Source organism: Aaosphaeria arxii (genome assembly GCF_010015735.1).
Source record: "Aaosphaeria arxii CBS 175.79 unplaced genomic scaffold BU24scaffold_9, whole genome shotgun sequence".
Taxonomy (NCBI): domain Eukaryota; kingdom Fungi; phylum Ascomycota; class Dothideomycetes; order Pleosporales; genus Aaosphaeria; species Aaosphaeria arxii.
In genome coordinates, this window is record NW_022983482.1 from 200,793 (window position 1) to 214,449 (window position 13,657).

At 47.4% G+C, this 13,657-nt stretch overlaps 6 protein-coding genes across 6 annotated transcripts; 4 read left to right on the top strand and 2 right to left on the bottom strand.

Moving 5' to 3' along the window:
- Positions 1-354: 354 nt before the first annotated feature.
- BU24DRAFT_495489 (oxidoreductase domain-containing protein) lies at positions 355-1,715 on the top strand. The gene is made up of 2 exons (XM_033534133.1): positions 355-473; positions 525-1,715. The coding sequence occupies exons 1-2, from the start codon at positions 432-434 to the stop codon at positions 1,599-1,601; spliced, it is 1,119 nt and encodes a 372-aa protein (XP_033379612.1). The 5' UTR covers positions 355-431; the 3' UTR covers positions 1,602-1,715.
- A 596-nt stretch (positions 1,716-2,311) lies between these two features.
- Positions 2,312-4,039, top strand: BU24DRAFT_397708 (uncharacterized protein; the record flags this gene model as incomplete). Its single annotated transcript, XM_033525352.1, has 3 exons — positions 2,312-3,236; positions 3,285-3,427; positions 3,557-4,039. The coding sequence occupies exons 1-3, from the start codon at positions 2,468-2,470 to the stop codon at positions 4,037-4,039; spliced, it is 1,395 nt and encodes a 464-aa protein (XP_033379613.1). The 5' UTR covers positions 2,312-2,467.
- A 178-nt stretch (positions 4,040-4,217) lies between these two features.
- On the top strand, positions 4,218-8,139 carry BU24DRAFT_277832 (uncharacterized protein). Its single transcript, XM_033522667.1, has one exon. It carries the CDS (start codon positions 4,381-4,383, stop codon positions 8,047-8,049), a length of 3,669 nt encoding a protein of 1,222 aa, XP_033379614.1. The 5' UTR covers positions 4,218-4,380; the 3' UTR covers positions 8,050-8,139.
- Positions 8,016-10,166, bottom strand: BU24DRAFT_426357 (PLC-like phosphodiesterase). Its single transcript, XM_033528946.1, has one exon. It carries the CDS (start codon positions 9,933-9,935, stop codon positions 8,229-8,231), a length of 1,707 nt encoding a protein of 568 aa, XP_033379615.1. The 5' UTR covers positions 9,936-10,166; the 3' UTR covers positions 8,016-8,228.
- A 156-nt stretch (positions 10,167-10,322) lies between these two features.
- BU24DRAFT_277834 (GNAT acetyltransferase-like protein) lies at positions 10,323-11,549 on the top strand. The gene is made up of 3 exons (XM_033522668.1): positions 10,323-10,956; positions 11,009-11,172; positions 11,229-11,549. The coding sequence occupies exons 1-3, from the start codon at positions 10,709-10,711 to the stop codon at positions 11,510-11,512; spliced, it is 696 nt and encodes a 231-aa protein (XP_033379616.1). The 5' UTR covers positions 10,323-10,708; the 3' UTR covers positions 11,513-11,549.
- On the bottom strand, positions 11,539-12,696 carry BU24DRAFT_426359 (uncharacterized protein). The gene is made up of 3 exons (XM_033528947.1): positions 12,351-12,696; positions 11,952-12,302; positions 11,539-11,878 (listed from the first exon to the last, which is right to left on the bottom strand). Exons 1-3 carry the CDS (start codon positions 12,610-12,612, stop codon positions 11,586-11,588), a joined length of 906 nt encoding a protein of 301 aa, XP_033379617.1. The 5' UTR covers positions 12,613-12,696; the 3' UTR covers positions 11,539-11,585.
- Positions 12,697-13,657: the final 961 nt, after the last annotated feature.

The following is a 13,657-nucleotide window of genomic DNA, read 5'->3' on the forward strand; positions in this document are numbered from 1 at the left end:
GAGCTAATGGATGGCCCGGCCTGGAGGGGACGGACCGTTTCGACCTCTGCGCCCCCTTTCACTTTTAAGGCATCTGATCAAGAAAAAAACAAAATCGTATTTGCATAATTCAGTTCATAAGATCGCAAAAGCCCAAAAATCAATGACGGCTCAAAATAGTCGTTCTTCTTCATTCATTGATTGGCTAAGGAAAATCTGGCGCTAGGTGCACGGCCCATTTTCAGTATTTGCTCCAAAATGTTGCTCCTCACCTCATCACCAACCACCAATGTTTTAATTCTGATATACATCCTTTTCGATTTGATGTTTTCTTGTAAATGTTTAGTATCAGGAACGTCTCCAAATTTGCGACGAGATTCACAATACATTGCGCCAGGCGCACCACTCGTTTTAGGGACTTTGCGCGCTTAGACGCACCTCCAAAATTCAAGATGGACCTCTCAACCAGCGCAGTAGCGGCTCCTGTATCAGACGTTCGTAGGTCACATGATGTGAGTTGGGCGAGTTGTACTGATGAGACATAGGAGACGTCCACACATCACCATGATACACACGCTATGCCACCGCAGTTTGTCACTCGGCAACATTGGCGTTATCAATCTATGAAAAGAGCCGAGTTGGAGAATGATCCAGATGTGTTCGATCTCAGCCAATGGGCGACATTTTCAGCAGACCGAAAGAGCGCATGGTCTCAAGGAGGTGCTATTCCCGCTGCTCAGATTGAAGCTGCCTGCATTGCGTACAATGATGGACAACCACTGTCTTCGCCGGTGGAGGACGCTCCCTTTTACGAACATCGTGACTTTCCAGGTTTAAGAGTGATCCCAGGCCTGTTACCCCCCGAGACTCAAGTGCTATTTACCTCGTGTCTCATGCATCGGGATCTTGCTGAACCAAGCCACAAGATCAACCTCCAGGAAGACTTCACTATTCCTTATCCACCAGCACAAACTTCTCCATCGAGTCATCGATTTGACTCAACCTTTTTCACGCGTGACCGCTCCCTGGAAGAAGACTCACTCATTCCCAAGGAACCTGAAAAGAACAAGCCTCTCAACAACGAGCAATTCCTGTACAGCAAACTTCGGTGGCTCACATTGGGCGAGCAGTATGACTGGCCGACTCGCAGCTACGCAAAGCATGCTACGCCGTTCCCCGAAGATTTATCCAAACTAGTCATGGGACTCTTTCCGCACATCAGGCCCGATTCCGGCGTTGTACTCATGTATTCAGCGAAAGATCATATGCCGGTCCATCGCGATGTTAGCGAACATTGCCAGCGGGCTCTGGCGAGCTTCAGTGTGGGATGTGATGGAATATTCATCTTGGCCCGTGGTGAAGACGGCGGCGAAGGGGCGAATGCTCCTCGGACTGTGGTTTTAAGAGTGCGAAGCGGCGATTGTGTACATCTGGATGGGGAGGCCAGATGGGCGTGGCACGCCATGGCTCGAAGCATACCCAGTACTTGTCCGTCGTATCTAGCCTCGTGGCCTGTTGGTACACCAGGTGCTACGACACGAGAAGAGAAGGCATTCAAGAAGTGGAAGGGTTATATGGGAACGAAGCGTATCAATGTCAGTTGTCGACAGGTGTGGGACTAGCACAATGGCCTTATGGCAATTACCGCCAATCGAGAGACGAGCGGTGGCTTGAATTTTGCGATCGCAACGATATACCATGCATATTTAGAGAATATGAGATCTGCTAAGCTTAGCAACTTTGGTGTGCTGGTACGATTTCTCTTGAGAACAATCAAAAATCTTCGTGATATTTTCATCTTCATTTTAAGCGCAATTGGCCGTCGGCTAGAGTCGTGGACCGTACGCTTTGTAAATCTCCGGGCGATTATGGTCCAGGGTTCAACTTCATGTTCATCAACCTTTCATGGTCATGACATCAGACTCAACTCTGGCAGCTCCAGCTGATAAGGTCTGCCGAAGTGGCCAAGCATCCGAGTACGCCCCGTGGTAGTAATCAAGTCCAATTGCAAGGAATATATCGCATCCGACCAGTCAACTCAAATTCTACGCGAATCTCGCACAGTATTTGGTTAATATCCATGTATGTACATCTGCTTAGGGCTTCGCTTTCCCACGTTTGCCAATCAAAAGACACAGATTTCGGAACCGAGTCATGATCCCAATCTGTGAATGCGTCTGCAGTGAGCAATATTTTCTCCTTTGAATGGTAAGGATGCGCATATTCGCCGAAGGTATTGCATTTAACTTGACTTCTAAAGGCTAACAAAGAACCTAGATGATATCCCAAGATAGTTAACACAGATAGGTATCCTGGCCTATGCTGTTCGTCCATCAACCTTGTCTCGCGCAGTGTTCACATATCTCTCCATCGCATCATGCAGCCTTTACAATTCATCACATCGCACCGATGATCTCTATCGAAAAGCCCACTTCTTTTATTCTCCTCTCGTCGCGCATTTCTCCTACTCAAATCCACAAATGCCGACATGATGGGATTTCTAAATCTCCCCCAGATCAGATACCACTCGCCATGGATGCAAAACATCATTAGCGGCCTATGCGTGGGCTCTTCCGCCGGCATGTACATTGCACTCAACCTCCTTGGAGCTGGCGGCGGGAAACCAGATTCCGCCCAGGTCGTACAAGTCGTCAATGCTACTCTTTGCTCAGTATGGTTCTTCTCCTCTTGCTTCGGCGGCTCGATTCTGAACAAGCTCGGCCCTGGTATCACAATGTGCATTGGCGTCCAAACCTACGTCGTGTACGTTGGATCGCTCTGGTACTACGATGAGACGGGCAAGAAAGGATATCCGTATGCAGCTGGGCCTATCATTGGCATTGGGGCGGGATGCGTCTTCATTACAGCTGGGTACATCTCGACGGCCTACCCTGAAGAATCGGAGAAGGGGTCCTACGCGACGATGTTGATGAATCTGCAAGCTCTCGGGTCGGTCATTGGAGGCATTATACCTGTGATCATCAATCGAAATACCGACACAGCAGCAGGCGTGCCTCGACCGGTATATATCTCGTTCATCGTCATCATGATCATTGGCGGGCTGCTTGGACTTCTTCTTCTACGACCCCAAAAGTTGACTCGCGATGATGATTCTGTTGTCGCTGTTAACCCTGCAAGAGGCGCGTGGGATGAGCTCAAATCGAATCTGCTCATATTTACCGATCCAATCTTGCTGATGATGTTACCTGCATTTCTACCTTCGGAAGGCTTCTTGGTCTACAGTGGCTCGGTCAATGGTACAGACTCTCGAAAGAACGCTTCATGATGATACTAATATCGAGTAGCTCACCTAAACAACTTGCGGACCCGTTCTTTGCTTTCTTTCATGGCTGTCGTACTACAGATCCCCGCCGGCTGGGGATTGCAGCTGATTCTAGATCGACCAACTTGGAGTCGTCGCATGCGAGGCATGATCGGGTTGATTACAGTTGGAGGTCCAATCGTGGCAGCTTGGATCTGGGAAATGGTGCGACCTCTCCGACGTTACACGAATGATAACTTCCACTAATACGCGTAGGTACGTACGCGCAACTACAACCGACATGCGCCACCTCAGAACCCCACCGATTGGGATGAACCGCGTTTTGGTTGGATCTTCGTACTCTTCATGCTCACTTGGGTATCCTGCCAACTGTGGCACAACATTGTGTACTACTGGATCGGCGCGATCACGAACTCGCCTCAGAAGCTCACGCACTACGTTGGAGTCTTCCGTGGTGTGCTCGGCGCTGGTGAGGCCATTTGCTTTGGTCTCGATTCCATCAAGATTCCGTTCATTGCGGAGGCTGGGGGTATTTTGCTTTTCTATGTTATTGGTATCGCGTCTTTCGCATATTTGATGATCTTCAAGATCACAGATACGAATTACGATCATCAAGAAGAGGGGGCGGTTGTGCCAAACCACGTTCTTGATGGGACGAATCTGACGGTTGGGCAACAACGAGCGGTGGCTGTTGCTCGGCCAGTAAATGTTGGACAAAAGAAAAAAGATGCTGGGATGGAAAATAAACAATCTGGGGGTGATGGTGAGAGCAGCTGAAGGGTCACACTCCATGTGATTGGACAGCCCTGCCGTAGTTACTCCCTTCGTTTATAGTCCGCGTACTTGTACAACTTGACAACCAAGCCAAGTCCAAGTCCGCATGTCCACCTAGCCGCTTGTGCTACTCCAGCGTATCCCCTAAATACACGGCCTTCCAGCGATCACCTCGCGTTTTATGCGACATCACTCCCTCTTTCATAAAGAACAAGTTAGAGTTACTACTCCGTACGGAGTACTCTCTCCATTGAATCGCTATTCGAGATTCTACTGTTTCCAATATTTGGACAGTTAGCTCACCTTATCTCCTCGGCTACGACAATTCATCTAGCTTCGGAAGTATGTCTGAGGGGACCAATGAAAAACTCTCCCAATCGCGTACTATCCACGACAATTCCCCAGGATCAGTGCTTATAAGTTTAGCTGAACGAAGGCCCGAACGATATCACCAGAACCCGTTACTCGGCCATGAGAAGAGACTCGTTCACCAGATCTGCGCCACAGAACAGCCTTGGTCAACGGAATTCTCGAATGACTGTTTTGATGTGGTTTCGATCGCTGTGAAAAAGCGCGATTGGGAGTTGATTGAAATCATACTCAGCTATGATACGTCGAAATGCCTCCTTTCTCGCGAACCCAATATTCTATATTTACTCCTTACGGGTCATCCGGCCCCCTTTATAGGGCCAGTATCAGATGAAGACCTGGATCGCGTTCGACGTCTTATCCTTCATGGCACAGAGGCCAACTACGAAGATTCAAACGGCAATTCTTTACTGTGCTTCTGCTTGACGATGTCGTGCCATCGGGTTCTCCGGCTTCTTGTAGCATCAGGGGCAGACCCTTATACCTTGCATCGAACTATCGAGGATTCACCACAGAATCCGTCTTTGCATGTCAATTTGCTTCAGAGATATCTAGACCAGTCTTTAAAGTGGCTATCTAATCTGGACACAAGTTTTTGGATGCGGAGGCGTGATAAAGATGAAGAAGATATTTGGGGAGACATGATGGTGACTCTCCTAAACTATGGACTAGAGGTTGACTGCACTGGCCGCAATACCAATATTCTGGTCCAGATGCTTTGTGTAGCGTGCTCCCAAGAGAACACTCAACTCATTCAGATGCTCATCGGCATTGGCGTAGATGTCAAATCGACCTCGCAGACTGAGATTGCCTCATTCAGGCTTGCATCGCCTCTTCATGCAGCTGCTATTACTGGGAGAAAGAAATCTGCAACTATTCTGATTAGCTGCGGAGCCAATGTGCGATGTAAAGCTTATCATACGAATGATCAAATCGGACGGCAATATTCTCCCATCGAAGCTTGCTTGGCCGTCCATATCGACGCCCGCCAACCAATTGACATCGAATGTGCCGAAGTATGTACACTACTTGTTGAAGCGGGGGCAAGCAACGACGACGCTACGTCCTTACTTCGGCAGTGTATTCGGCATGGCTATCTGGATAGCGTTGCGCATCTGATAGACTTAGGTGTCCGTGTCGATGAAATGCCAGAGATGCCCCTTGGCCCCCCCTACGACGATGTTATCAAGTATCTGGTGGAGAGCGGTATTCCCTACGACCCAGTCGATCAGTGTATAAGAGCCTTTAACTCCGAGGATCTCGAATGGATTAAACGCTTAATGCACCAACACGGCACTGGCCTGATTACTACTAATTTGCCGCGCCTCCAAGACTTCATTTATGGTCCCTCAGCAGCTTCACCTTCCAATCTCGATTATCTGGTTTCTCAACATGGATTCGACGTCAACAAAACGTTTCCAGTCATAGGGCCTGGATCTTATGAGATCACCAATTTACTCGTTTGCGCCTGTAAGAGTGCAATACCTCCTCGCGTCCAAATGTTACTTCGTCTCGGGGCTGCTATTGATTGTCCTGGTACATCACATACCGCGTTTGGCTTCCTAGGCAAAGGAAGACACCTTAACGTGCGATTTGATTCCCGTGAGCTAGACATTTTCAAGATGTTCGTTTCCGTGCATGATCCGTCCGAGCCGGCGACTGACATGAGAGAAATCATGCGTCGATTGATTGCATTGGAAACATCCAAGGAACCGAGGAACATGGAGACTCAAATTGGAATGGAGAAAGCTTACGAAGGCAACCTTGGACGGCTGAGAAGAGTGGATCATGCTCCCACGCCTGAACGTGACTGCGCGATCTACGCCAGTGGGCCTCATATTGACTTTCCACATCCTCAAACCACAAAGAGATTTCAACATTCCGTCCTGTCTGGTCTACAGTCAATGCGGCTCGTAAATATCCACCCCGCCAAGGCACCTCTTGATCCGATATTTTGCGACATGATCCACACAAATTTATACGGACAGCCCAAATTCAATGTTTTGTCTTTTGATAGAATTAGTGAAGGGGATCGTCAAGTTCCAGTTCATATCAACGATGGCTATAAAATGGTGTCTGAAGTGCTATGGTGTGCACTCAGTCGCGTCCGTGAAGTTGACCAGCCGGTTGTCATCTACATGCAAGAGTTATGTGTCGACGAGACCAACATTTTGGAAAGAAACCATCAGAAGAATATGCTTCGGTCAATCTACAGCGAAGCAGCTCAACTTTGTGTTTACCTTGGGAAAATATCAGATCCCAAAAAAGAAGAGGAGAAAGAGGTTCGATACGATTCCGAAGATGATCCCGAGTATGATTCCGAAGACGAAATCGGAAGGTACGTAGACGGGTATTACGGGGATGACCCAGACGCATTCCCAGAATCAGAATCAGATGACAATGAACATGATTATCCAGACGCAGGAGAAAACGTAGACGAGGATATTATCAATCAACCTTGGTTCTATCGGCCGAGAAGCTATCTCGAGTTCCAGACCATCAAGTCAATGATTTACTATCATGGCAATGATGAGATCAACTTCGACCCATACGATGTTCAAGAACCGTTTCAAAGAGAACTGCCTGTCTTCTGGGACACTTTACAATCATTATTGGCTGACACATTCTTTGATGTCGACTATGTTGTGAACGGAGATATGCACATGAGGTCCGCCGACATTCGCGAGGACATATTTGATATACTCATTCTGCTTGACGAAAACTCAGTCGAGATTGATTACTCGTTGCCTACTTCGTTCCTTCTCAAAGAATTCACCAAAGTGCTCTTCCAGAGGCAACAATTACTGTTGCCTTTGTATAAGACGCACGCAGTTGTGACACACTCCATGGCAGCCCAGCCTTCATGGATACCAAATTACCGCTTGATGGGACATGATAATAAGGAGGACACTAGCTATAATGGTCACCGCGGCGACGTTTCGGATTGTTCTCGACTTAGGTTCGAAGGCGATGATATGATTATCGACGGGTTGCTCCTGGGAAAGATCGAGGAAGTTGGTTCCGTTTTGCAAATTCAGCCAGGCAACATCGAGATTGCTGAAACCTCAAGATCATGGGAGTCCGTAGCAGTCAACGCAAAACTCAATGGGTCAGTCAAACATCTCGCCAACATGTTTTTTGCCGCTATAGAGGCAAACATCTGTGACGAAGTATGTTTCAGACCCTCTCCAGGCAACCGAATACTCCGAGAGGAAAGCAGCACGTGCGAATATGCACTGGAGCAAGTAGCCTGGTACAAGAAGTTTGGAACGGGAATTTTGAAGGAATTGGATCCGGATTTCTTCTCTGCGGTTGAAGTGTACAGCGACTGGATTAAAGAAACAGCGGATCCAATGATCTTTGACGAAATTTTCAAAATTGTTGGGGTCGGAAACCGGTTCTTCAGAACTGATCATGGTATCATGGGTCTTGCATGTGCCGAAGCACAGAAAGATGATGAAATTGCATTCCTTACTGGGTCGAAATATCCATTCATCGTCAGGAGAGCACCTTCGGAAAAAGGGGAGATGAAATACAGAATTGTCGGAAATTGTTATGGGCCTATGGATATAATCACATGGGAGAGCAAGAAAGGTCTCAAGGCTCCTGACCCACCACAATATCAGGAATTTATTATCTGTTGAAAGCGTTGGAAGCATGGAGAAAATACTGGTGTATGGAGAATATCCCAATCGTTAGAGCATTTGCCAGTTCAATATGTACCAAGTAAACAAATCAAATCATTATACCAGTGAAACGTATTGAATTCATGACCATAATGTCAACTGTTATGTTGAATGATTGTAATAAGCAAATGGTCTGGTTACAGATCTTGGAACTCGAACTTAACCAACAACGTGCATTTCGTCTCATGGCCCTTCAAATCAAGCATTCGGATGAAGTTCCAGCCAGGTGCCGCATACATCAACCTAACCGCTGCAACCACCAAAACAGGATTCCTAGCAAAAGAATCATCACTTTTGATAAGTAATCGCAAGAATGCGAGCTCATTGTCCTCGTAATCCCACTCAAGAACCTCCTCGAAGAGCGGATCGATTGCCGGAGGGTTCTCCCGATGCAAGAAGCCTGTAAGCTTGTGTGGCTTGTAGGGAGACGTTTTACGCTTTGGCGGTTTATCCTCCAGATCTGACGGATGAACGAGCGTGCATGTTACGTATGGAACAGGATCGTCTTCACGATCGGCTGGAAGCTGTATATCTGTGGCTCCCGCAACGTGGAGACGGAGCCTTCTCTTCCTTCCCGTGTTGAGATTGCCGTTTCCACCTTTACGAAGCGGTGCAGGCTTCAAAACGAATCCGTTAGAGCCGCTGAAAAGCGCCTCGTTGACCTGAGAGGCAGCGCCAAAAGTTTGCCAATTCAATGCGCATATCTGTGCCCCGACACCCCAGAATGGTACAGGATGTAGGTTCTTCGACGAGATCCTCGTGCCTTTCGGGTATACCCGCATCAAATGCTTCGAATTGTGTTGTGCAATCTTGGTACTCGCCGCGGGCATGTGTGTCAGCAATCCACTCTCCGAGACGTTGATCAGGTGATGATGCGGTGCATTCTCGAGGTCACTTTCGAACCAGGAGTTGTTGACTGGTTTGACAGACTGAGCATACACTCCTAGCTCTTTCAACTCAGGAATGATCAGTCCTGCACCTTGGTCTTTCTTTTGTTGGCGATACTGCTCATGAGCCTTGCGTGATTCCTCGTCCTCTGAGTCGTCATCAGAATCGCTGCTTTCAACCTCATTGGGAAGATGGTGTTCAACTATCACGACAATCTTGTTGCCCAGCTCAGCTAGGCTAACATGATCACTGATCCCGCCCAGGTTCTCATCACGCAGTGCCTTGCTGAGGAGGCGGTCTCCCCAGACCTCCCTCATGATCCGGGCAAGGCGCAGCTGGCCATGTTCCTTGCAATGGTTTTCCAGCGAAAGAACTATCGGTGCAGCTTGAAAGCCGCTGGCGGCCTCTTTGTCAACTACATCACGAATGGTTTCGCAAACTGTTCGGAACGGGATGTTGGAGACAAGCGTATAGCCGTGTGTGACCTTTGGTTCATCAACATTGTCTCCATCCCAGGCGTCAATCTCGACACAGCGTGATCCAGTGTAGAGTGCAGTCTCGTACGCAGTGGCGGAAGACTTTCCATAGAGCTGGTGAGCAATTAGGTATGTATTGTGGCTGGAGCTAATGAAGTAGTCTGGCAATGGGTGCGACCGATCAATGACTTCCGGAGGAACGTTGATATGCGATTTGTTTAGGAGACTCTGTAAAGCCGGTGTAGGATGCTCCAGATCCAGACCAGCTTCGTGTTTGTTGAGAAGACCTTCTTTTATCAGAAAGTTCTTTAAGGCGTGGCTGACCCGAAGCTGATCTTTAGTTATGGGCGATTGGCGCGAGGCATGGCCGCCGCCTGCGACGGTGTCCCCATCGATGGCATCGCCGATATCGTCCTCGTCTACGGCGGTTTTGCGAGCAAACGGGCTCAATTTAGACAGGCCAGTGATTAATTCAGACATTGTGTGACGATCGGTGATACAGCAGATGGTGGCAGTAAGAACGTCGCGAAGATGATGACGTTGATGAGGGGCAGACTTGGCTCAGCTCAGCTCCCCGCCGGCTAGAACGGCAGTTTTATGCGAATGCTGAAAGATATATGAATATGGAGGAATATCGACAGAAGTTAAACAACTCTCGACTTGTCTGAGTTTGTCTGTCTCACTCGGGAAGAGGTACCTCGCATGTACTTGTGTATACCAAACAGTGAGTACTCGCCAATTGATAAGTACCTCCCAAGTGCCTAGGTACCTTACCTAGCGAACTATCATTACACACACCAACGTCCATATCACCCTTTATAGCCATTTCATTGACGATCGCATAGCATTTATATATATTACATGAAGATGAACTACAAATTTTAATACCTGCCTTTCACTCTTGCTACGCAAACAAGGCTGGATTCAATGAATCAAAGGAACAATCATCGGCTCGCCGGTCACGTGATATCCCGCTCCTATTCAAATGGCGTCGACCCACGGGAATTTGGTAGTGGAAGGGCTAGAAGGGCTGGAAGGGCGTTTCTTAATTGATTAAACTGAAACTTGTCAGGTCCATTACTACTTTCCTTGCTATCAAAACATCGGCCTTTGATTGCATCCTGCAACAACAAATACCTTGTCACAGAACGGTATTCACCCCTGCATATATATTAAATAACCGAGCCCATACAAATCTCCATTGAACTGAAGGATTGAGATCTTCTCTCTTCTCGTCACCGAAAGCTTCCACAATGGGTCTCAAACTCGTCCCTGCTAAGCATGCTGATATGCATGAGATGGTCGAAGTTGTATACATTGCGAACTCCGATCCACGCGACCCATTCGTTGATCTTTGTCTTCCCGGTCTTGGTGATTGGTCGTCTTCCACGCTCGAAGAAGGCATTGATGAGGTAACTAAGAACTACCTTGAGGAGTGGAAGGCTTCCAGCACGCAAACCTGGCTGAAGGTGGTAGACGAGAATACCGGGAAGATCACAAGGTAAATTAGCCAAGTTTGGCAACCAAAGAGGATTTCAAATAACAAAAAATAGTGTTTCAAGATGGGAATTACATGAAAAGAACCCATTCGCTGATGGCCTGCCCCATATTAATGCTGCCTGGCTTCCTGAGGGTTCAAAGATACGAGAATACGCAGAGTGGCTGATCAACACGCGATACGGTCAAGCATCGGAGCGATGCCAGTCCCCTCACGTCTGTAAGAAACCTTTTCTGTCTACTGGTTGTTGGAGCTTTCAGCTAAAGATACGTAAGGGCTGGATATATGTGCAACACTGCCTGAGTTCCGGCGACGAGGAGCTGCAAGTCAAGCACTGCAATGGGGAATCAACAAAGCAGACGAAATGGATGTCGAAGCGTTCATAGAAGCATCAATTGAGGGTGCACAACTTTATGAAAGATTTGGGTTTCGAACTATCCATATTATGGACCTTCGCAAAGAGGCAACTGAAGATCAGGAGTGGGCTAGTCTTGCAGAAGAATATCCTTTGCATTATAGGTGGATGGAAAGAGAGAAAAAGAGCAACAGAAATGTCTGAGATGCTATCAATTGAGACTATGTAGACTTGAAAATAGCTGCCTATGCTTGACATTGACATATTTTTCTCTCTTTCATTCTGCTTCCTTTTTTAAAGGGACTTCGGACCCCTTGTCGAATGGATCAAAAGGCAGGTCTGGATATTCACTGTATCCGCCTTCTTTTGGTCTAGCAAACATCTCAAAGCCTGGCGGAGGTTTTGCTTGATGATCGTACATCCACTGATATGCTGCATCAAAGTTTCTACATCTATGGTCGAGATTGTAGTTTGGATGTGGCCAATGGCGGCCTTTGACCCAATTGGATGGTACGATGTTTGCGTCTGCATGACACATAATGGATGCGCGCAAGGTCTCTGCGCAGTGATCTGTGGATGTCAATACATGTTGGTACTTTTAAAATGGGGAATTGGTTGCTTAAAGACTTGAAATTGAACTTACCGAGGTGTTCATGCCACAAAACCGGCTCTTTTTCACGCATTTTTGCCTCTTCTGTATACCATTCCGGATATGTCTGTTGCCAGAGCATGTAGACACAGTGGAGTTGATGATACCATTCCACGTGAGCAATGTAGCCATTTCCAACCTCCTTGGGCACGCGTGCTGAATATCTTGATCCATTGATCTTGATCAGATCCTCTTCAGAGAGGATGAGCGCACCGAGATTAGTATACTTTTGCCACGCATTATCCACTTCTTTTGATGGTGGCCCAGCCCACTGTGAAGGGAAGCTGGCAGATATGTTCCAACGAACGATCTCGTTCTCCTCCGAAGCAGCCTCTAAAGCCGGTGCTATATGACATCAGTGATCTGTATTCAGATAGCTAGTTCAGTACTTACAATAGTACGACGTCTTCTCTATACAACTTGTTTGTGCTCTATGAACTGTACTCCATGATAAAAAGATAAGAGTATATGTCAACACGAGTCCACCGTGGAGAGACCATGGTGACCAGAGGATTGATCGCAATCGTGATTTAGCGCCACTAACTTCGTGTGCCTCATTCGACCGACCAGATAGCATGCCATCTGTTTCTGAACCAGAATCCGAATTTTCTACGACTGGCAAATATGTCTTCTTCTCGGAACCAGGAGTCCACATCGTGATTATGGAATTGTCTCTTGCAAACAGCCAACAGTAAGGATGAACTGTGGAGGGAAACAAGCAGTCGCTTTCCACTTGCAACACAGAAAAGAGCTTGAAATTGACCCAGAGGCCAGGTTAAAGGAAAAGTGGGGTGGGAATGACTTGTCCACGGATGAATGATTGGGGATCACCCCACTACTGAGGTCAAAGTTCGTGCGGAGTATCTCGATCCCGGAATAATAGGATGGCGGTATGGGTAATACATCATATGAAAGAACCGAATCCGAAGAAGCATTTAGATGTAGCCTGGAAAATTATATTCGATCTGGGAGCCTGATATTGCTACAGGTGCGATCTGGACTCGGCACGCCAGTTGAGGAATGTTTTAACCGCAAACTATGAGTAAGTATGGGAATATTGGCCAATAAAATAAAAGATGGAGCTCTGCGGATTATTTTTTGCGCATATCATGCAATGCAGTTTGTTGGCAGATGTTGCTGGCAGGCATCGGCATGTCAACATCAGATTGATAGGCCACCCGTATTAGCAGCACTTCAACAGTCTCCGCATGCAATACCATTGTGCGAGCCGTTATCTGCAAGTGGCAAGGTTGGTTCGCCTGACGATGTCGAATATGGCATATGGACTCAACGACAACGGGCTTGCGTTGCATGCGTAACGAGTTGTCACCTTTCGTATTACGTTGACGGTCTACTGCGTTTTCATCCTCCAGCTGAAATTACCCAGACTAGGTCTGAAGGTTTCTAGATTGATATCACGATAACGACTGGCTCGATTTTGCATATGCGAGTATTCGCCAGAGTAAGTGATCCAGTATTGTTCATTCACAGTGGTGATGCTTGGCTGCTGGGGGCAATCTACAGTCAGGTAAATGAATTCGACGGAACACGGCCTCTGAGCGTCGATATTGAATCGCAGATCCATTGAGGTCCCGGCGATTGAATAAATATATCGACTTTCTCACGTCTCCTTTCTCATCGCACCATTTTTGGAACTCAACGTTGCAGCCAAGTCTTCTCTTTCTTCATTGACTCTTCCA